This window comes from Vidua chalybeata, chromosome 12 (assembly GCF_026979565.1).
Source record: "Vidua chalybeata isolate OUT-0048 chromosome 12, bVidCha1 merged haplotype, whole genome shotgun sequence".
NCBI classification, from domain to species: Eukaryota; Metazoa; Chordata; class Aves; order Passeriformes; family Viduidae; genus Vidua; species Vidua chalybeata.
The window spans coordinates 5,127,714-5,147,720 of record NC_071541.1 but is presented as its reverse complement, the minus strand read 5'-3'; the positions used below and the strand labels follow the sequence as shown (position 1 = coordinate 5,147,720).

Sequence of the window (20,007 nt, the reverse complement as noted above, 5' to 3'; positions counted from 1 at the left end):
GAATACACACCCCCAACCACACCTTGCATTTGCAACCTAAGACAAGTGGCTCCCTAGAGCAGAGGCTAGACAAGATTAAGAGCAGGTATTTACTAAAGGCCTTCAACAGGTGCACCTTGGGCAGTCCAAAGCCACAGACAGGGGCTACACCCAAGACTGTTTTTCAGACAATTGTAAGTTTGGTCCATTCACATATCAGGAGTTAATCCTCCACTTACAGCTTCAGGTAATGAAGTCTTCTACCTCCAGTTTACTTCTCCCCAGTTCATTTTTGTTGGTACTTTTCAGGGTCTGAGGCTGAAGGGTGTCCTTGAGTTTCAGGCCTAGAGGGATTGTTTTGTCTGACCAAAAGGTGAAGACAATTAACCAACACTTTATAAGGAGTTCAGAGTTATATGTCAATGCAGTACAGGATTTGAAAAATATAAAAGCTAAAATCCTAAGGCATCAGTAGTACCCTCACACCCAGGCCTGAGTGAAGACTTGAAATGCAAGAATGAGGAGAATTCATGACTGAGCAACAAAACCCAATCTTCTGTGGCCATTTTGGAGTCAAAGCCAGCGGAGATTCAATAGCAGTTCATTTATGTCAGGCAAAAAGCCCAATCCATGATAAACGCGTGTTCGGAAGTGGAAGAGCTCAACTTAAGGCAAACACTGCAAATTGAAACAATTATTCAGTGTCGAAATCAAACATTTTACCCTTCTGAGCACATAAAAAGAGCTCTCAAGGAGAATGCTTTCTTCAGTTTTTCTCCTTAAAAAAAATTCAGGATTAAGAGATAGCTAAAGCCTGAGTTATCTCATTAATGGTACTGGTAAGATTAACAGCAAGAATTAAACAGTTCCATTATTACTTAATGGCTTTTAAAAATGTATTGCCTTAATATTTATAATCAGACTCTTAAGATTAATAATGCTGATTTGCCACCTCCCCATCACAAACCATTTCTCACACTTACCAACTTCCACAGAACTCTCCAAAGGAAAAAAAAGAAGTTACATCTTGAAAAATTCTGAAGTAAAAAGGAAAGAAACCACATGCATCCATAAATTATTTTTTATTCCAAATCCAGCACTTGGTTTACATTGTACAGGAAACACAGGCAATCCCAAAAGCATTCAGGACTTGCAACATTACACAAAGTCCCAAAACTGAATTCATCACACTGATGCCAAGGTGCCCCTTAGACTCTAAACTTGGGTAAACTGGAGAGACCAAAAAAAAATTTTTAAAAAATCAGAAGTAGCAAGGAACAAGATTCCCATGGTCTGTTAGGAAAACTTAACCCAGAGCTATATCCTGCCTTAAGATAAAGTGGCCCAAAAGTCTCATGGATTCCCTCAAATTCCAGCTTTCAGACAGACCCAAGATGGTCCAGATGCTCTTCAAGTCACAATCCAGACCTCTGCTGTTGCCAGACTCCCTCAGGATTTACTGACAAAACCCAAAAATCCAACCAAACCTTCTTCTGCTGCCAAGAAAATTCTGTGCTATTTGAAAAGTTAATCAACACAAACAGTCTTTTCATCTTAGCAATATTAAGGGATAAAGGCTGAATAACATGTTGGCCATCAACTGTTGACCCTGCACTCAAATTTGCTGAAACTGGTGAATGTTGGCAGGATATTTTGCCCTTGGATGAAGTCCCTGGAGCCTCTCCTCCACACATATGTTCAACCATTTGTTTTAGTGATGACTTGAAAGAGCAGCTCCTCATTAGCTGCTCCTGTGCAGACTCCAGCACTCACCCACTGCCTTCAGCATCATCACCTGCACCACAGGAAGTTAAATATATACAAAGATTTTCACAAACCAATCTTCAAATGCCCAGCACTAAAGCCAGCAGTGCATCACCTCTCAATGACTCTTAAGTAAATAGACCTGAATGTCACTTTGGACCTCAGAACATCAGCCTGTCATGGCAGGAGAAAGCAGAGACATGTGGCTCCATGCAATTAATAGTATTTAAAACATTTGCCTCAAAAACCTGGCAAACTACCAAAAATTTTACTCTTTTTTTTTTGAAATTAAAAAGCTTTTTATTAAAAAAATTATGTGCACAGTTCATAATTAAATGTCATCTTTGCTTTGACTTGGTTTCATTCAAACACAGATATTTTACTGGCTTAAGTTTTATACATTTCTTTTACTTTAAAAATCCCACAAGGTAAAAACCCCAACAGACACATACAAATACAGGAAATGGTATTGCTGAAGGGCTTTTTGTTCCCCCACCCCCTCATATTAAGAAGTGCAATTTTGCTTCTATGGTGCTTTAAAGTGAAACAGTTTTCTCCCTCAGTAAAACAACACTCTGCAGGAAGAATTGCACCACATACACAAAATCCATGAAGGTCTCAGCTCTACCCAGCTTCACCTATGCACTGATTAAGGTCTGAGAGATCTATATGAAAATTGTGCTTACAGTAACTCATCCCTACCTGTACAGACAGGTCAGTAAATGCACCCACACTCTGTGAAATTGCTGGGGAAGGGAAGTCAATACCATCTACAATTAGAGCAGTGGAATGTTCGTATTTACCAGAACTCTCCTGCATTTCCATACAAATGTGTGCCTGCCCCAAGCCACCTGAACTGTATGGCTGAACTGCAAGTCCAGCACAGGAATACATTCCCCCAAAAGCCATAACTTAACACAGAACTGTAGGGTTTTATCTCACTGAACTCGATTCTTCTACACATCCTTCTGGCTCCACTTAAGATAAAAGAACTACTACCTGTATTTTCCTCACTAGAACATCTCAGCTCCAGGGGGAATTTCAAAAAGAACTCAGCTTTGGTTTAATATTCCCTTCACTGAAAACAGTGAACTGTGCTACTGGCTTTGGAAAGATTTCATTTTAAAAGCTTTCTGGATTAACTCTTCAATATTTTGAGGAAACAAGAATATTAAAAATTAGGCTTTTAGTGACTCCAAGAATAAGGTTCCTCATCAGTTCCTTTCCTTTCAGCTGCAACTAAAAGACGCTCTATACATTTTATCACTTGTCCTTAAAAAAAACTAGAAGGCCATTCCCTTTAGAATCCTCAAAAAAATCAAGTTTTATTCCAATTTGCTCAAGTTTTCCAATGCAGAGTGCTAGTTTTTGTGAAAAAGTATGAAATACCGAGATTACCTGAAATTTTAAGTACTCAGGAAAATATTTACTTGCTCTGAGACAGAAAACTGACTGAACCTACTGTGCAGACCTCTTGTATTGGAGCATTTATAACTAAAGGGACAAGAGTCAAAGTTTATATTTAAATGCAAAATCATAAAACTGTGCTCTCTAATGTGAAAATGTTTCTAAATTTAAAGCAGAAGCTTGCAGTGTATGTTGAACCTGGATCTATCCCAGAAAACCTTACATGAAATGGGTGGACATATCTTTGTATAAAAAATATTTCAGAATCTGGAATGTAGAAATACAGTGCAAAAAGCCAGAAATAGACTGAAAAATAGTTTGTACATATCAAAACCTTCCAGATTAGAAAGGAATTATAAAGACAAGGTATGGTGCTAAGAAGTTGTCTGACAAATTAACAATGGGTTATTTCCCTCACGGGGGAATTTATTTTTTTATGGGCATGTAGTGACAGAACAGGGGGGAATGGCTTCAAACTGACAGGGAGTGAGTTTAGATTGGGTACAAGGGATAAATTCTTTGCTGTGAGGGTGGTGAGGCCCTGGCACAGGGTGCCCAGAGAAGCTGTGGCTGCCCCTGGATCCCTGGAAGTGTCCAAGGCCAGGTTGGACAGGGCTTGGAGCAACCTGGGATAGCAGAAGGTGTCCCTGCCATGGCAGGGGGTGGAATGAGATGGTCTTTAAAATCCCTTCCAACCCAGGCCATTCTGTGATTAATTAAAAACAGTATTTCAGCCAGAAGTCTAATTTAGAATTCATCATGTTTTACCCTAAATGGCCACTTTGAATGCTGTGAAACATGATTTGCAGCCAGAAGCACCAAATACATAAATTCTTCCACATCAAAGGAGTAGTTTGTAAATTTTGGATGTTCTCCCAGTGTTGGGTGGTGTCCCTAGAAAAACAAGATAAGGACTTTTAGACAGAAAAGATCAATACATCTTCCATTTAAAAAAGCAAGAAAAAAATTGAGGATCTGCCATTTAAATGTATTACTTCTAATCCACTGATCTGCTCTGAGGCAAAAAAATCAGCAAAGGAACTGCATAACAGCCATGCTATGAATGGTTCATGGCCAATTAATTTCATTTCTCTTCTTCCCTCAACCATTAATATCAAATGATTTCTTAATCTTAACAGGGAAGTTAATTTGGCCTCAAGAATGAATATCATATTTCAAATACCAGAACATAGGCATGTAAAGCAGGATAACTGTGAAGTCCTTCAGTTACAGCACCTCACCCTTCCAGTGTGACCATCATTACCTGATCTTGGGGGAATACTTTATTCCTTTTCCTCCAAGTGATGTAATGAATGCCCCTCAGCCTTGCCAAATCCAGGTAACAACGTTCATCTTCACAATTGTATCTAGGGACAAGCAGAAAAAACATATTTACCTACAGAGGTTATGCTGAAGTTACCAGGGTGAAAGAGGAAAAAATTGAAATGTCTGTTGTCCAGTTCTAAGGCATCAAAACCATGGACAAATTCAGAAACAACAGCAAGGGCTGCCTTCTGCTCTCCAGATGTGGCCTTGGAGGCAGTTTGAGGCACATCTGCATGTCAGATATGTCCCTGTCCAGCTGCAGCAGCTCTTGGACATGTGAAAAACAACCCCTGAGTTTCTGAACTTATTTGGAGACTGGACAAAACATTCTGAAGCCAAGACTATGCTGCAAAACACCAGTTCTGCAGCCTTCTCACAGCAGAATTTCCCAGGACAGAGAATTCAGAGCTCTTCTAACAAGCATTCTGGATTTCTGCTTTGTTCTGTAGATTGGAGTGTCTGCTAACACCCCTACTTTGTGATAAAATATGTTTTTAAAGGAAGCTACAAGAGAAATGTAGGCAAAACACAACAACAGAAAACTGACTTTGGCCAGCAAGCTGGTGCTCATGTCCTGAGCTGAAAAAGGAGGATATAAAAACCTCCAGGGGGTTGCTAGCACATAATCAATTCATATCAATAATAGCCCTGGACATGCATAATCAGTTCACCTGGATCACTAAAACATCCTTAGACCTCAGACTCACCAGGGCAGAACCTGAGCAATGAGGTTTTCTCACTGTTTGCCATTTTTCCATTATATTTATACCATGGAAGATCAAGAAATCATAGGCTAAGCCTGTATGATATAATTACACTGTATTTTATAATGAAAGCTTTCTCTGTTTTGGTCCCCAGGAGAAGAGGCTGCCAAATATAAAGTCTAAACAAGGCTGCAAGACAAACATTGATGGTCAAATACCAGGAAGGTATTTGATCATTAACACACAGCAACAAACAGGAGCAGATGTGTGTGCAAGAGAGGGAAGGAGAGACAAACAGACTTACAGCTCAAACACAACAGCCCAGTCTGGCAGAAAGAGCAGGTGGGTCAGGCCAGCTCCATGTATCCCAATGAATATATCAGAGTTGTGGGTAATTCTCAATTGCTCCGAAAATTCAAGCTCCCTGCAGACAACACAACAAAAGTGGTGATGATGTGGCAGCTCTATCCACCCCAGCAGAACATGGGGAAAGCACAAAATTGGCTGAAGGGAACACAGGAAGAGAGAACTGATTTTTCAAGGAACAATACTAAGGATCACAAGTGCTGCAGCCAGCAGTAACTCAGCATGGAAAGAAAAGAAATGCAGGCAGGTTTCAAAACTTCACAAGAATTTCTTTCAAAAATATTTTGGTCAACTTAAAGTTTTTGCAAATTTAAGGGTTTTTCTTCTTGCTTGCCTTTTAAAAAAATGCATCACCTTAAAAAAAACACCAAAAACTAAGAACAAAATACCCCAAACAAAACTTAAAAATCCACCATAAAAGACCTGTTTCTGAACTGCATTCAGTGCAATGTAAAATACACAAATAAACATCCTCCCACTGTCTCTGTTTGGTCAGAAATGGATGCCTCAGCGCTGTTTCAATTTCTCACTCTTCCTACATGATTCATGACAGCTCCAGGTGCAGCAGCTGCTATTTGGGACAGGCATACATTGTTTGGGAACTTTTCCTTCAGCTCATTTCTTCCTGGCACAGTGCCTACTACACCTGGCACACAAACTGACCTCAAGTGGTGTCTTCAGGGACCACCAGAGCAGCAAATAATCAGATTTATTACTGATCACTACACTAAGGCTCATATAAAGTAAGACACTGACATAACAGAAGAGAAACCCCTGTTCACACAGTTATTGCAGAGCAATATGCAGAAAGGTGATGGGAAGACAGCTGGCTTTGGGAGAGGGAACAAAAGGGATTTCAAACCTTGTTCATTGTTCATTCAGCTTTAACCTGAGCCTACTAACCCTAACTAGTGCATTATGGAATGGGTGTGCTCAACCACCTCACCCAACATTTTGCTTCCCAGTCCTTGGATTTTGCCAGGTCAGCCCTGGGGACAGACACAGCTGGCAGCAGCCACAGGCAGCAGCAGCTCACACCAGTTTCTTCCACCAACTCACTTGTACTTGTAGTCCACCACTCTGACCTCCAGCGTTGACACTGTTTTCAAAGCATTCACAAGCTGGGGAGAATAATAAAAAGACAAGGATTTGGTGTCCTCCTTCAGCTAATTGCTCCCTTGCACTCCTGACCTGGTGAAGATAAAACCAACTTCTGTCTTTGCCATTTTACCAGAACACAAACTATGTGCAGCAGTGGAGTAATCAACTGAGGACAGCCCAGCAAAAAAAGCACAAATCCTTTGCTTTTTCTGCTCTGCCACTGAGCTGCTGCATCACATGAGCCTCAGTTTCTCCCTACATAAGGTGGGGATGATAATCCAAATTCATTTTTGTCAGGCTCTAACAGTAAAGAATGAAAGCAGGTATGAAAACATTAAATATCATTTTTCCATGAAAGAAGCTTTTACACAAGTCCACGAAGTTGCATGATTCAAAAACATAAATCAGTATGAAAATTCATTATGTTCTGAGTTCGCAAACTCTGATACAAGGGCTTGTACTTTTCAATCTGCAGGCATTACAAAGGGTTTTGTCAGACTTCAACACTGGAGATGCTATAAATAAAAGGAATAATTTGGAAGTGAAATAATTTAATTTTATCAGAAGATCGGCAGTGTCTGTTTGCTCAGAGGAAATACTTTTAGTATTACATTTGTAGTCTTCTACTGGATATTTAGAAAGGGCAGCAAGGTTTAGTGTCTGGGGTACAGAAATGGAGACTGCCTAGAAGACATTTCAGAACAAATTAATATAAACATTGGACATATTTGTCCAAGATTTGCCAGAAAATAGATGTCTTGGCTGTACCTGGATTAAAAAAATCAATCCAATAAGCAAAATTTAACCGCTAAGAAATATTTTTTAAAGATATAAAGGACCACACCTCATTCTGGTTTAATATTTTCCGGTAATCTGTGCTGCGTGCGAGGATGGTGACTCGAATTTTCCCATCCTAAAAAGAAAGAAGCAGCACTGTATTAGCTAAGAGGCAGCCCTCACAAAAAAAACAATCCCAAACTCTTCCATATTTACTTCTGACAATTATTTGAGCAACTAAATATGTTCCTTCCACATGTAATAAATAGATGGTGTAACTACCTTAAAATGCATATCATATTTTCTGACAGATTCAAAGCATCAAAAACTTTGTGAAAGTCTGACTATTAACCAAGAACTAAATATTTTCTGAAAGATTTACTTTATTCAGTACAAAAGAGCCTTTGTATTACACATTATCTGGCAGTTTTTGAAAGGAGGAGAGCAGCTTTCTGGATGGCTTGTGCACAAGTTCCTTGGGAAAAAAAAATATTTTACTTCTATAACAGCTCCTCCTTTTACCTCTTTTAATGAATTGGACTCACAGGGGTGAGCGTTCCAAGTGAAATAAAGAGATTTAACTGCATGGCTCCCATTAGTGTCAGCAGGAGAAGCATAACTAAATGCCTGTGCAGAGCTCTGAATGTGCCCCTCAGCAATAATATGTGGCTACTCTCCAGCAGACACTTCAACCTCAACTAGCCCAGAGCTGCCCTGGCCACCAAGGCAACGTGCAAAAACCATCAGTGTGAGCAAGAGAGAAGCCCAGAGCAGACAGATGGTGCTGGGCAAGCATGCAAGGACCAGACTGCTCTGTTTTTTCCAGCTCTGATCCGAGCTCAGCAGTATCCAAGGGGATTGATAAAGGGCAAGCTCTGCTCTGCTCTGTGGGATCCCCACTGCTGCTCCATGGAACTCGTGTCTGACTCAACTGGGAAGGACACCAAGGCCTCCAGCACAGAAAATGGACACAGGGATGAGAGCCTAAGGTCAGAAGGAGAATGCTCTAAAGTCTGTCCTACAGAAATAAGACATAAGGGCAACTTCCACAAACATACACAAATGTTCTCTGAAGGCCTTTGCAGGGAAAAAAACAAACCCTAAACATCACAGGAAAGGACAAAAAGTACACAGGTACACCCCCATTCCCCACTGGGTTCAGTTTCCCACTGCTGTTCTCTGGCAAGAACCACCAGCTCCATGTTGCAGCTGCATTGTGCAGTTATCACACCTTGGGTCCTTCCTGGGTGATATTTAATCTGTGTAGCACATGCTGAGAAAAGGCTCGGAACAGCCCCGTGCCGTGACAGCCAGAGATCTGAAATTTAAAAAGGAACTGTTAATATACAAAGTTATTTCGCTCAGAAAACTGAGCTTTGTGATCAGGTTTTTACCATTCTTGTGGAACAAAAGCCCAGTATCATGCACTGTGCTATTCACTGCAACACAAGTGGCACTTTCATTTAGAAAGAAATATAACTCTAGTGCTAGAGCCTGAGTGTGTGAGCTAATACCCTCAGGGAAGTCTGACTGTGTTTAAGCTCTTGTGCTCTGCAAAAATACCAGTTAGTTCACAGTGCCCACCCATTAAAGAGGAATAATTTGCACCTCCTGAGCTTTGACACAGGAGTCTGCACACAACCAGCTGGAATAACTTTAAAATCCCAATCTTTAGGGAAGATCATTCCATTTGGAGATGGAACCTTCACTGCAGCGTATTTCATGATATTGGAGGGACTCCCCAGCTCAGATTCCACCCTGCCACACCCTCCTGGTGGGAATGGATGGACAAAGGGACTCACCAGAGGTGTGTTATAGAACAATCCATATCGCATCCGAGGCAGCAAAGAGAACACGGCTTCTTTAAAGCACACCTGCGAGGGGATCACGAGGAGTTACACCCCACTGCTCCTTCCCCCGGCCCATTCACTGCCAGCCCTGCTCCTAATGAGCCAGCAATTACTGCTCCTGCCAAGGACAGCCCGACTTCCTCGACTTCCTCGGCTGTGCAAATGAATAGAACAAAGATCCCAAAAGAGCTCTCATTTGGGACATGCAAGTGTGGGAAGAGGTGATGAAAACGCCCCAAAGCAGAACAAACAGGGACTAAAGAGAAGGAAACCAGTCAGGGAGTTTACGACTAGATTGAAGAGGCTGAAATGAGCTCTGAATAGATGCATTTTTTGGTGTAATTTTTTTTAAATGATAAGCAGCAGGAATGCCAAGAGTTACAGGGGGAAATAAACACCTCAGGAGGAATCAGAAGACTTCAGAAAGACCATTTGAAAACGCTTAACTTCAGCTGGGAGTCCTGCAGAAGGAAAACCCATTCATAAATACCACCTCTCAGGACACAAAAGTTAGGTCCATCTATATAAAGGATAGACACATCACAGAATCAGGTTACAGTTCTGTCTCTTGTTTCTAAGGTAGAATACTCATATTACACAAATTAAACATGAATGGAAGGTATTAATGCTTTCCTCTGGACACCCCTAACTGCAAGAAGCTTGGGAAGTTGTCATATTTGCTCCCTAGTGACCATGAATTAAAACAAAATATAGAATTCCATACCCTTTTAGAGTCAAAAGTTTTCAAGTGAATTATTTCATAGTCAGTAAATGCCTTCCATGTCTCACTGAACAGGTCACCGTAGCCATATGAACTCTAGGAGGAAAGCAAAAAAAACCAAGGGTGTAACAATTACAAAAATGCATACTAGAACCTCTCTTCATGATTTACAGGTTCTGTATTTGAGTTTTAATACAGTTCATATGTGCAATACCACCACAGGACCCAAGGCAGCCTAGCACAGACATTACACAGCACCAAACTCTGTGTTCGCACTGGCAGGTAACTCAAATTACCTCTCAGGTGGTTAATTTTTAATAAAAACTTCTATAAATTAGCAAACTAGACAATTTCTTCAGCAGCAGATTATAATTTCTGAGTTAGGAGTGAGAATTTCTTACTACTTTTCCCAGAGTCAACAGAACACAAGTTAAATTTGAAGTAACACAAACATAGGGATGGTAGGAGGCCTGAATCTCAACTCCTGAGATTAAAAAAAAAAAAAAAAAACCAAAACCACCAAACACCTGGGAATTCAAATGCAGCACTGAAGTTTGAGGTAAAAAGTCACAACAAGCTTGTTTTGCACTTCCCTGTTTTGGGATTGTCACTTGCATATGGCACATGTATCACAAACTGAAGGCAATGATCTCGTTTGATGGAAGAAACACCTAGGGGGCTTCTGTACAGAGCAGTAAAAAACTTTCCTCTTTGCAGACACGTTCTGTGAGGAGCTTTTAAAGAGCAATCTACTTACTCCCTACAAGGCTTTCCCAGCAGCAGGGGCTCCTGCCTGCAGTCTGTCACCTTTCCTACACATCCCGGGGCTGAGCCACCACCTCTGGCTCTTTGAATGCAATTAAATGTGCCCTCAGTAGCCCTGGTGCAGATTCTCACTAAAGCTTCCTTTCAACTCTGAGGCTAGATCAGGCTGCTTGGAAGGTTGTGTGGGAACATTCTAAATAAGAAATTTGAAAATAGGACTACGAATGATAGCAGGAGAGAAGAGATATCTGGTGAAATGTAAAAGAATCTAAAGGGCACCAGATTTCCTTCGGTTCAAGAAGCCTTCCCTTGCTCTGCCATTAGGTATTAATAAATTTTACAATCCACACTCCCTTCTGGCCATGTATTACAAGAACTGCTCTCCCAGATTAGAAGTGGAGAACTGATGAAAGCACCACTTTCTAACCCTCTCTGCTCCCCTTAAAAGTGCTTTATAAACATTTCTTCCCTGCATTCACAGATGATCTGCACACCAACACCCAGTGGAATTCCTACTCATCTTCTGCTTTGTTTAACCTACATCTAAGGGCATTACTCTTTAATAAGAACAGTAGACAGGAAGTATGGCCAAATCTAATTACATCAAGGAAGAAAAAAAAAAAGAGAATGAATAATAAGCTCAAGTCCACCTTTTGATGAGCACAGTTCATCAGTAGTTGACTGGTGCCATCACCTGGTTTTACATAGCAATGAACTCCAGCTGCCTGAGCAGGTAATGCTCATTTAAATTGATAACAGTGTGGCACTACTTTGAATGGTACATCTGAAAGAGTTATTTGATTCTGCGATATAAGGCAAAGAGTTGCTTTTCAAAGTAATTTACAACGCTGTCTGACACCTGAGCTTTTCAGAAAACCATCAGAGCTAGATTAACAGGTCCTGTGCAGCACCTAGAGAGCTCACTTACCTGACAGATGGCACTGATTTTAGTTTTAAAATACAATAGAATTAGAAAAAAGAGTCTCTTCTAGCCAAACAGGTTTCTCATTAAATAGCAAGCAGAGGGTATTTGCAGTTCTCTATTGAATTTTAGTTATCCTAGCACTAAATGCTCAGGGAAAAAACTCAGCAATTTATGATCACAAAACAGGTGTGGGACAGTGACATATTCAAGAACTGTTATTTCTGGATCTAATTATGCACGTTATCTGGCATATTACAAATTGCCCAGTTGTTTTTTATTTAGTTATTTAGTTTAATACCCTCCTACACACCTTAGACACTGTCCAATAAAACTAGTATTACTCAAACACATGGTTTCGACTCAGCTGTACAGCAAAAACAGCCCCAGTTAAAAACTTGTTTTATGTTATCATGGCAATGTGAGAGGTGACTGAGGGAAGTAACTGCAAGAAGGCTACTTAAAGGAATTAAATATGAAACTCTGCTTTGAGATATTTAAGATTTAATTTAGTTGTTTTCTTTACTACAGGCTGCACATTACTGATTTACAAATATGCAAGACTGCATTTCTTTTTAAATATAGAGCAAACAGTTGAGCAGACCTACTTCAATTTTCCAAGAGAAAAAAACCTACAAAAACCAGTTAAAACTTCAAATGCTACAGGTTAGAAATACTGATCAGATTATTTTTGAGGTCACACCAAAAAAAGGCATAACTATGTGCTAGCAAAGCTGAGCATTCCAACAGCACATGGTTTATCACAGAAAATCTGTTCTTTAACAATTACTCATGCACCTGTATTAAAAGGATCCAGAAATTTACCAGTTCCACATGGCTATGGCCACATGACAGCTAAGGATTGGCTACTAAAACCTTCAGAGCAGCTATAAAGCAGAAATATAACCCATCACAAATATGTTAAAAGCAGAGCAGACTTACAGTGTCCCACATGACTATGTTGACATCAGTACTGAAGGAATTATTGATATGCTGGGTAATGTAAAGATTGACAAAATCACAGAAGTGATGGTACATATTAACACCTGAGAAAGAAAGAATTGTTAGCAAAACACTGCATTACGTGCTCCACTGTCACTGGTTTATGCATTTTTCCTGATTAGTATCCTGCATTTTATATTAAGTCCTTGAATCCTCCTTATACACCCTAAAAAAGGAACCTCTAAAAGGAAGGAATCAAGGAACGAAATCTAAGGTAAAACGTCTTAAAAAAAAAAAAAAACCAAAACAGAGTGGCCCAAAAAAAGAATAATATGAGCTTCATGTGCTATTTCTCTTTACAGTCTGCAGCTGCTTTCTGAAGGATATGAAAGGATCTCCTGCTTTAACACAGCCCAGTCAGACACAAGGAAACATGAGAATTGGCCTTCAGCACAGGTCTGGGCTCTGCTTTAGTGGGGCTGAGGGAAGCTCTGTCCGTGGGACCACAAGACACAACTTGTACTTTCACACAAGCCAAAGCCCAAGTCATCCCTCGGGTCTTCTCTCTTGTTCATTCTTGGTGCACAAAAATCTCCCATGAAACAAAGGAGGGAACACAAAGGAGGGAACACAGCCCAGTTCCAAATGTCAGGCAGTGGCAGGGGGAGAGCAGGAACTGGGGTCACAGCTGCTGTGTGCCACAGGGACAGAGCCCAGCACAGGAGCACCCAAACACAGCTCCCCCCTCTGCAGCTGCTGCTTGTCCACATCCTCAGCACTCTCCCCCACCAACACTGCCCTGCAAACGGTGCTGCACCAGCAGAAAGGCTGGTGAAGCTCCAAAAATGTCAGATTCCTGCCTGGGTGCTGCTCCTCTTGCAACACCACTTCTCTTCCCTATCCTCCAAAGCACGCAGACCCTGCTGCTGAGCACGTACTGCAGGACACAGACACCCGTACTTGGTGTGTCATGGTATGGAACCTGTCATGCAGAAACACAGTCAGAACAGCCTCTGGCACAAAGTCAAACCCCTGCCAAACCACAGTCCAGAGAACAACTGTGCAAGGCAAACTACAGGAAATCGTTCTGATTTTTTTTCTAAATCAACTGTGGGAAATTACAAGATTTTCAAATCTCGGTTTCCAATTTTGTCACTGGAACTACACCAAAAAAGTAACTAAAAATTCACATAATTTTTCATATTACAAGTGAACTGTCATAAAGGCATAATGTAGATGGGCAAGTTGAATATGAGCTTTTTTTACTGCAGTACAAAAAAAAAAAAAAAAAAAACTAAAGATACCAGTTACCTGCATCTAATTTCATGAAGTATGTTGGTTTTTCAATAACAATGTCACACTTCCCATCTTCTAGAGGTCTGAAGTCTAATGCAGTGAATGTCTGGAGTTCTGCAAACCTAGAAAGATTCAATCACACAGAATATGCTTTGACATCAACACATTTAAACAACTGTACTTCATATGTCTCAGATTTAGTAACTGTCCTTCCAGTCCATTTCAGTTAACAGGACTGCTAAAAACTGATAGAGTCTGACAATTAAAATTATTTGAAATTATAATGGAAAGTTCTTCAGGGCTTCTAGAGGTTAAACACTGCCTTTGATCTCAGGAGTGAACAGCACCTTTGATCTCCAAATCAAGGCAGCAGGGATGTAACAAAGAGCTTCAGAGCCTGGATCTGTGGCTCCACACAACTTGATCTGCCTTGCCAGAGACACTTCAGTGAGATTTCCATGCTTTGTTTGGAATAATGAATGTAGAGGCAGTATTTATTGTTCCTGCATCTAAACAAGGATGAGCAGCTGTGATGACAACAGCAGGTAGAGGAGAAAAGTCTTCTTCCTCTGCAACAGTTCTTGACTTAAATTAAACATCAATGAAAAATGGGGGAAAAAAAAGAAAACACAAGCAAAGCATAAGAATGAATTGTGATATGGACCTAAATGGCCCCAGTTCCTTCATCAATTAACTGGCAAGGCAGCTTTGAAGTGCTAGCATGCAAACTGTGATGCTCTGCACTTCCTACTCAGCCTGTGGACTTGGCCCTCCTCACATTCCCAGCCCAGCTTCCCTGGGAATGCTGTGTGAGACATCCACATCATCCTCACCAAGGGCTGTGGGAACTCACACACAAGGGCCAGCCTCAAGGCATCTCACCACAAAACAATCTCCCCTTCCACACACAGATTAGAGGCACAGCACCAGCACCTTGCCCAGAAAACACCTGAAGGTTACAACTTCCAATTGCAAGGTGTTTTCACATCTTTTGCTGCTGCAAATGAGGCAGGACACAATTACACACAGTGTGGTTCAGACTTTCTGCAGAGATGTAATTACCAGAGGTTTCTAATATCAAATCTCAAATTGACCTTAAAAGGAGCAAGTCTTTCCTCAGTATGAAATCCCCTACACACAGCTGGCAATGCCAATGACAAAAATAAAAAGTAATTAGCAAGTGAACTTGGAAGCAGCCTTGAGAAGAGATTCTTACCAAGACTGCAGAGGGCTCTTGCGTTGACCTTCAGCCAAAAATGCTTGAACATCGAGGCTACAATGACCACCAATTTCTCCCTTCTGGAAAAAGTCTTCTTTGAATCTAATGCAAATTAGAAAAAGTCTATCAGCTTTTGTGCAGTCCTGCAATCTCATTTACATACTCAAGCCAGTGCTGCTTAGTCTCAGTTCAGCAAGGCACTTCATACATATTTAAAACCTGAGTATTTTCCTCAGTGTAAATCAAGAATTTCCCACAATTCCCAAATAAAGATAGTGGTGTCCTTGAAGGTCTAGGCATCATCTTAGAAAGCAGCAATAATCCACCCAGGATGTTATTAAGAATTATTTACACATACTCACATAAGTAATTTAATCAAATTTTGCTTCATGACAGTGATGCATCACTGCCATGACAGGACCATCACTGGTTGGAGTTCTTGTTTGTTTCTAACAATTTCTTACTGAAATTTACCTCAGATCTCACAACCCACTTCGCTACCCAAGGATTTTATATGACACATGAAGAGTGAGATGCAAGAACAAATTTCCTGAAAACAAGTTGCCAGCTAAAAGCACTGTCTAAATCAGCTTTCAGGACAGGCTGTGATGATGACAAAACCCATTCTGAAGGGTCATATCACTTTCAGTCATGAACCAGATCAAGACACTGACTTCAAAGACAAGTCAGAGGGTCATGCCAGCACCACTGGTATGGTTTTTTCATCCAGTTTCCAGTATTTAGCTTTTTAATTCAGGATGTAGAAGATCCAGGTTCAGATCTCTCCTCAGTCACTCAGTACCTAAAAATGCAGCTCCTGGATCTGGTATAAAGGCACAGGAAAGGTCTTGGTTCCTGAGACAAAAGCAATTGTATTTTGCACATCATCTGGTCAAGGAAGGACATGACTGAAGACACAAAAACGTCTTCCTCTCTTCCATCAGGGAGGATTTCAATCACCCATCACCATTCCATAAAAGTGAGAACTTGGGTTTTTACACCACCAGCAGCAGCCAGCAATGAAGAGGGGTAAACCTTTACAGGGCTTCAGCAACAAGCCTCTGATCAGCAGTAAAAAGCAAAAAAAGGAAAATCCATAGCAACAAGCAAACCAGCTTTGTTAAACAAATTCTCAAATCCTTTTCCCTGACATCCCTTTTTTGCTATAACCCAGGCAAATCAGAGACCTGTCGTGGTTTCTCTTTACAGCTCGTAAATCAATGTACAAGTTCGTTGCTCTGCAATGCTGAAGGTACTGGGAGCAGGTCAGAGATGAATCCCCCTGTTAAGAGCAAGTGGAATTCCGTCAATAACAAAAATTAGTTTTAAAAACAAGTGCAAAGTATCACATCTATCAGAAATACCTACTGTTGCTGCAGGCTTGCAATGGGTTTTCACTTCACTGAGCCTCTCTTGAACATATCCGAAGTCTGCTTGTTTCCAAAATATCCGCTGGGCTGTCTCGATGTCATTTGCCCTGATGTGTGAAGGAGAGAGGAAACAAATCAAGGTTCTGCTGCTCAATCCTAGTAATAACTTCAACAGATCACATTTTCCCACTGAAAGTGGAACAGAAGAAGCAGCCAGTTATTTTATTGGCATTTAGGATGCCAAAACAGGAAGCACTTATCAGCTGCATGTAAGTGACAATTTAAAGTTATTCTCCCCTAAAAGGGTACACATTTTTTTTCTACATTTTTCCTCTGTTTTTAAAGCTAAGAAAGGAAATACAGCTATTTTAGGAATCTGAATTCAAGGCTAAATCAGAATAATGAAAACATTCTGGCAGGAAGTGCTTTTAGCAGTATTTTCTTCCTTAAAATTTAAATTTTTTAATCATGTTGAAAGGCTCATTATGCATAAATACACACATTATATATATACACAGGTGTCCACAAAAAATCACACTTTAAATTCTAAATATCACAATAATATTTACTTCACACCTATATCAAAGTGAGCACTACACTATTTTTTTTACCACAATGTACAGTAGACATTTAAAATTAAACTTACCACCCAGTTTCAACATAATCACACACTGGGTAACTGAATCTGTTCTCTGATCTGCAAGATTTCTCATAACCCCAGCAGGATTTTAGTTTCTTCAAGTGTTTCTGCAACACAGAATCACGTTTTGCAACAGGAAAATGGGAAATGACTGAAGTTGTCAGCTTTTAAACGACATCTAGCTCATAAATCTTGCATAAAAGGCTTTTGGTTTGGTCTGTTTTCAAACCGAGTTTGAGAAACAACATCCAGATTCCTCATGCACAGCAGAGGCTCCAAGGTGGACACACATGCACAGCAATGTTACTCTTGCCTTTTATAGGTTCTGAGACAAATCCTTTCCCTGACTAATTGGCAAGGAGACCAATTAATCACCATCTTCAACTGCTACAACTCCCAAGAACAAATCACCCCAATTTGAACAAACAAACAGGAAAAAAGCAAACTTACTTTATATGGGCAAAGAGCATCCTGCTTACAGATGTCAGCAATATGCTGGTTATTGTGCAGAAAGTAGGGGATATGCTCATCTGGCAAGTTGATGGCTTTGTAGCTGTAGAATGGCTCTTCTGGAATGTTTGGGAATTCAGTAGGATTTTCAGCTTGGGAATTAGCCAGAATTTCTTGCAGTAGCAATCCAAACACAAGCAACATAAACATGGCAACCTGTGAGTTCTGTGCTTTATAAATAAAATAGGAAAAAAAAAAAAAAAAAGAAATTAACATATCTGCAGCATTTCAGGCACACCGGACAAAATTCAGTCAGAGTCAGACATGTAGTCAAAAAATTTGTACTTGCTTTTCTGGGGTGGTTTCTTTTTCCTGTGAAGACCAAACTTTCACTGAGAGGCCAGACTGCACAACCTCAGGATTATCTTTGAATCATTAGTCATTGAGTGTTATTACGCACTACAAACTCCCAGTCAAGCTAAAATGGGTGTGTTTACTTTAGCTAAATGCCAAGGGATCCTGAGAGTTCAGTGTGGAAACCAAGTATAGAGCATGAAATATCCAGTGAGAAGGGAAAAAAAGTAGAAGAACTGGGGGGGAGGGGTGAGAAAAGAAGGCTTTTTAGTTTTAAAATAAGTATGAAAACAACACATTCTCCATTTTGAACTAATAATTGGCTGAGGGAAAATAGGCAGACAAATAGAGGGTCACAGCTAAGTCTTACAGGATGCCTATTTTTAGTGCTTAACATCATGTTGAAGAAACTTGACTACTGAGTATATTCTATATATAATTTTATATATAATATTAGTGTATTTATATATATACACATGTACACACACACAGGCCCACACATCTGTATACCCTAAAGCTGACTGCATACCTTCCTGCTAATACAACCTTCTCATCTAACACCCCTGCTTTGAACCATTAAACTTCCTGAGGAAAAGAAATGTATGGCCTGTATCTAAACTCCACCTTTTTTGGCGTTATAATTTGCTAAAATTTGCATTCTTGCTTTCAACTGAAGCCTTTAGCAAAATTCCTACGATACAAGTAGTTTTACCTGTTTGGTTTGAGAGGAACCACTTCAATTTCCCAGGTACAGAAACCTAGAGCGGGGGAGGAAGGTGGAGTTAGGTACGTCCTGCAAAAGGAGATTTCCTCAGGGCACTGTCCTGCTCCTAGGGACACGTTCCCAGCAGCGAGAGCAGCTGCCCCAGCCCGGGCACTGCGCTGAGCGGTCACTCGGGTCCCTTTCCCGGCGCACAGCCCGGGGCACGGGTTATTTCACACGGACCACACCTCTCCCGCCACGAACCCGGCGGCGGCCCCAAAACACGCGGTCCTTTCCCCGCCCCTGGGCGCTGGCTGAGGCGCTGTCACTTCGGGAAGGTGCCCGGCATGCTGTGCCAGGCCGTGCATGACAGACCCAGACCCGGACGCAGCCTCGGGCCCAGTCGGACCTGGTGCCGGACCCACGCTCGTCATCCCCGGCACCGCCACCCCGCCCTTGCGCTCCCCTGCCCCGGCACAGCATCGCATCTCACCGCGTGTCTCACCGCGTATCTCAGCCCCGCCGGCCCCGAGGAGCCCCGCAGCCCACGGGACCGGCCGCTCCTCCTGCTCGGCGCTCGCCGCCGGCCTCAATCCTCATGTCCGGGGGCAGCGCTCGGCCCGGCCCCGCCGGGCTCCGGGGAAGCGCCCGCGCGGGTGTGAGGGAGGGGCGGGCGGCACCGCCGCCGGCAGCGGCCGCGGCCGCCGGGACCGCCCCGCGCGGGGCAGCGGGAGCCGGGGAAGGAGGCAGCGAAGGAAGGCAGGGAAGGAAAGCAGGGAAGGAGGAGCCGGCCGGGCCGGGGCGGTGGCGCAGCGCCCGGGCGCGGGTCGGGCTCCGGCGGCGCGGCGCGGCTCAGGTGGGGCCCGCAGCGAAGGGCACCTGCCCGCGGGGGAGCGGCGGCGGAGCGGCCGCGTCTTCCTTCTGCTGCCGGAAATTAAGCGCTGCCGCCCCGGGAGCGGCGAGCGCAGGATGCGGAGGAAAAGGGCCTTTTCCTGCCGCGGCCCGGCAGGAAGCGCAGGCTCCGGCACCCCATTGTTCCAGGCGTCCCCCCGAGCCCAGGCCGGCAGCAGCGGGGCCGGGGCCGGCCCGGGACCGCCGCGCTCACCAACACCCCCAGGCGCACGGGCAGAGGTTCAGCGATGCCCGCCCTGCTCTCCCTGACACACGGCAGCGCTCCCGCCTGTGCACCCTCCTTCGGTCTGACCCAATTCCCGCAGTGACGAGCGCCGGGGGAGGCACAGGCGCCAACACTCCAGAGCTTTGAATCCTCTCGCACAGCCCAGACCTGTTCTCACCTCGTTCCCAGGTGGGAAACGAGGAACAAACGCTCAGCCCGAGTCAGGAAACCCGA

General features: G+C 42.5%; 1 protein-coding gene across 5 annotated transcripts; it reads right to left on the bottom strand.

Moving 5' to 3' along the window:
- Positions 1–1,046: 1,046 nt before the first annotated feature.
- EOGT (EGF domain specific O-linked N-acetylglucosamine transferase) lies at positions 1,047–19,310 on the bottom strand. 5 transcript variants are annotated; one of them, XM_053954043.1, is made up of 18 exons: positions 19,150–19,310; positions 18,666–18,711; positions 17,600–17,829; positions 17,156–17,256; positions 16,508–16,616; positions 16,327–16,421; positions 15,137–15,241; positions 13,936–14,042; positions 12,625–12,728; positions 9,999–10,091; positions 9,227–9,298; positions 8,656–8,742; positions 7,492–7,560; positions 6,606–6,667; positions 5,485–5,604; positions 4,415–4,517; positions 3,919–4,044; positions 1,047–1,774 (listed from the first exon to the last, which is right to left on the bottom strand). In XM_053954043.1, the coding sequence occupies exons 3-18, from the start codon at positions 17,807–17,809 to the stop codon at positions 1,721–1,723; spliced, it is 1,617 nt and encodes a 538-aa protein (XP_053810018.1). In that variant the 5' UTR covers positions 17,810–17,829; positions 18,666–18,711; positions 19,150–19,310; the 3' UTR covers positions 1,047–1,720. The 5 variants fall into 5 exon arrangements, with proteins under 5 accessions (XP_053810018.1, XP_053810020.1, XP_053810019.1 ...); XM_053954045.1 differs by having other exon boundaries at positions 17,600–17,824; XM_053954044.1 differs by having other exon boundaries at positions 19,162–19,310.
- Between the last annotated feature and the right edge of the window lie 697 nt (positions 19,311–20,007).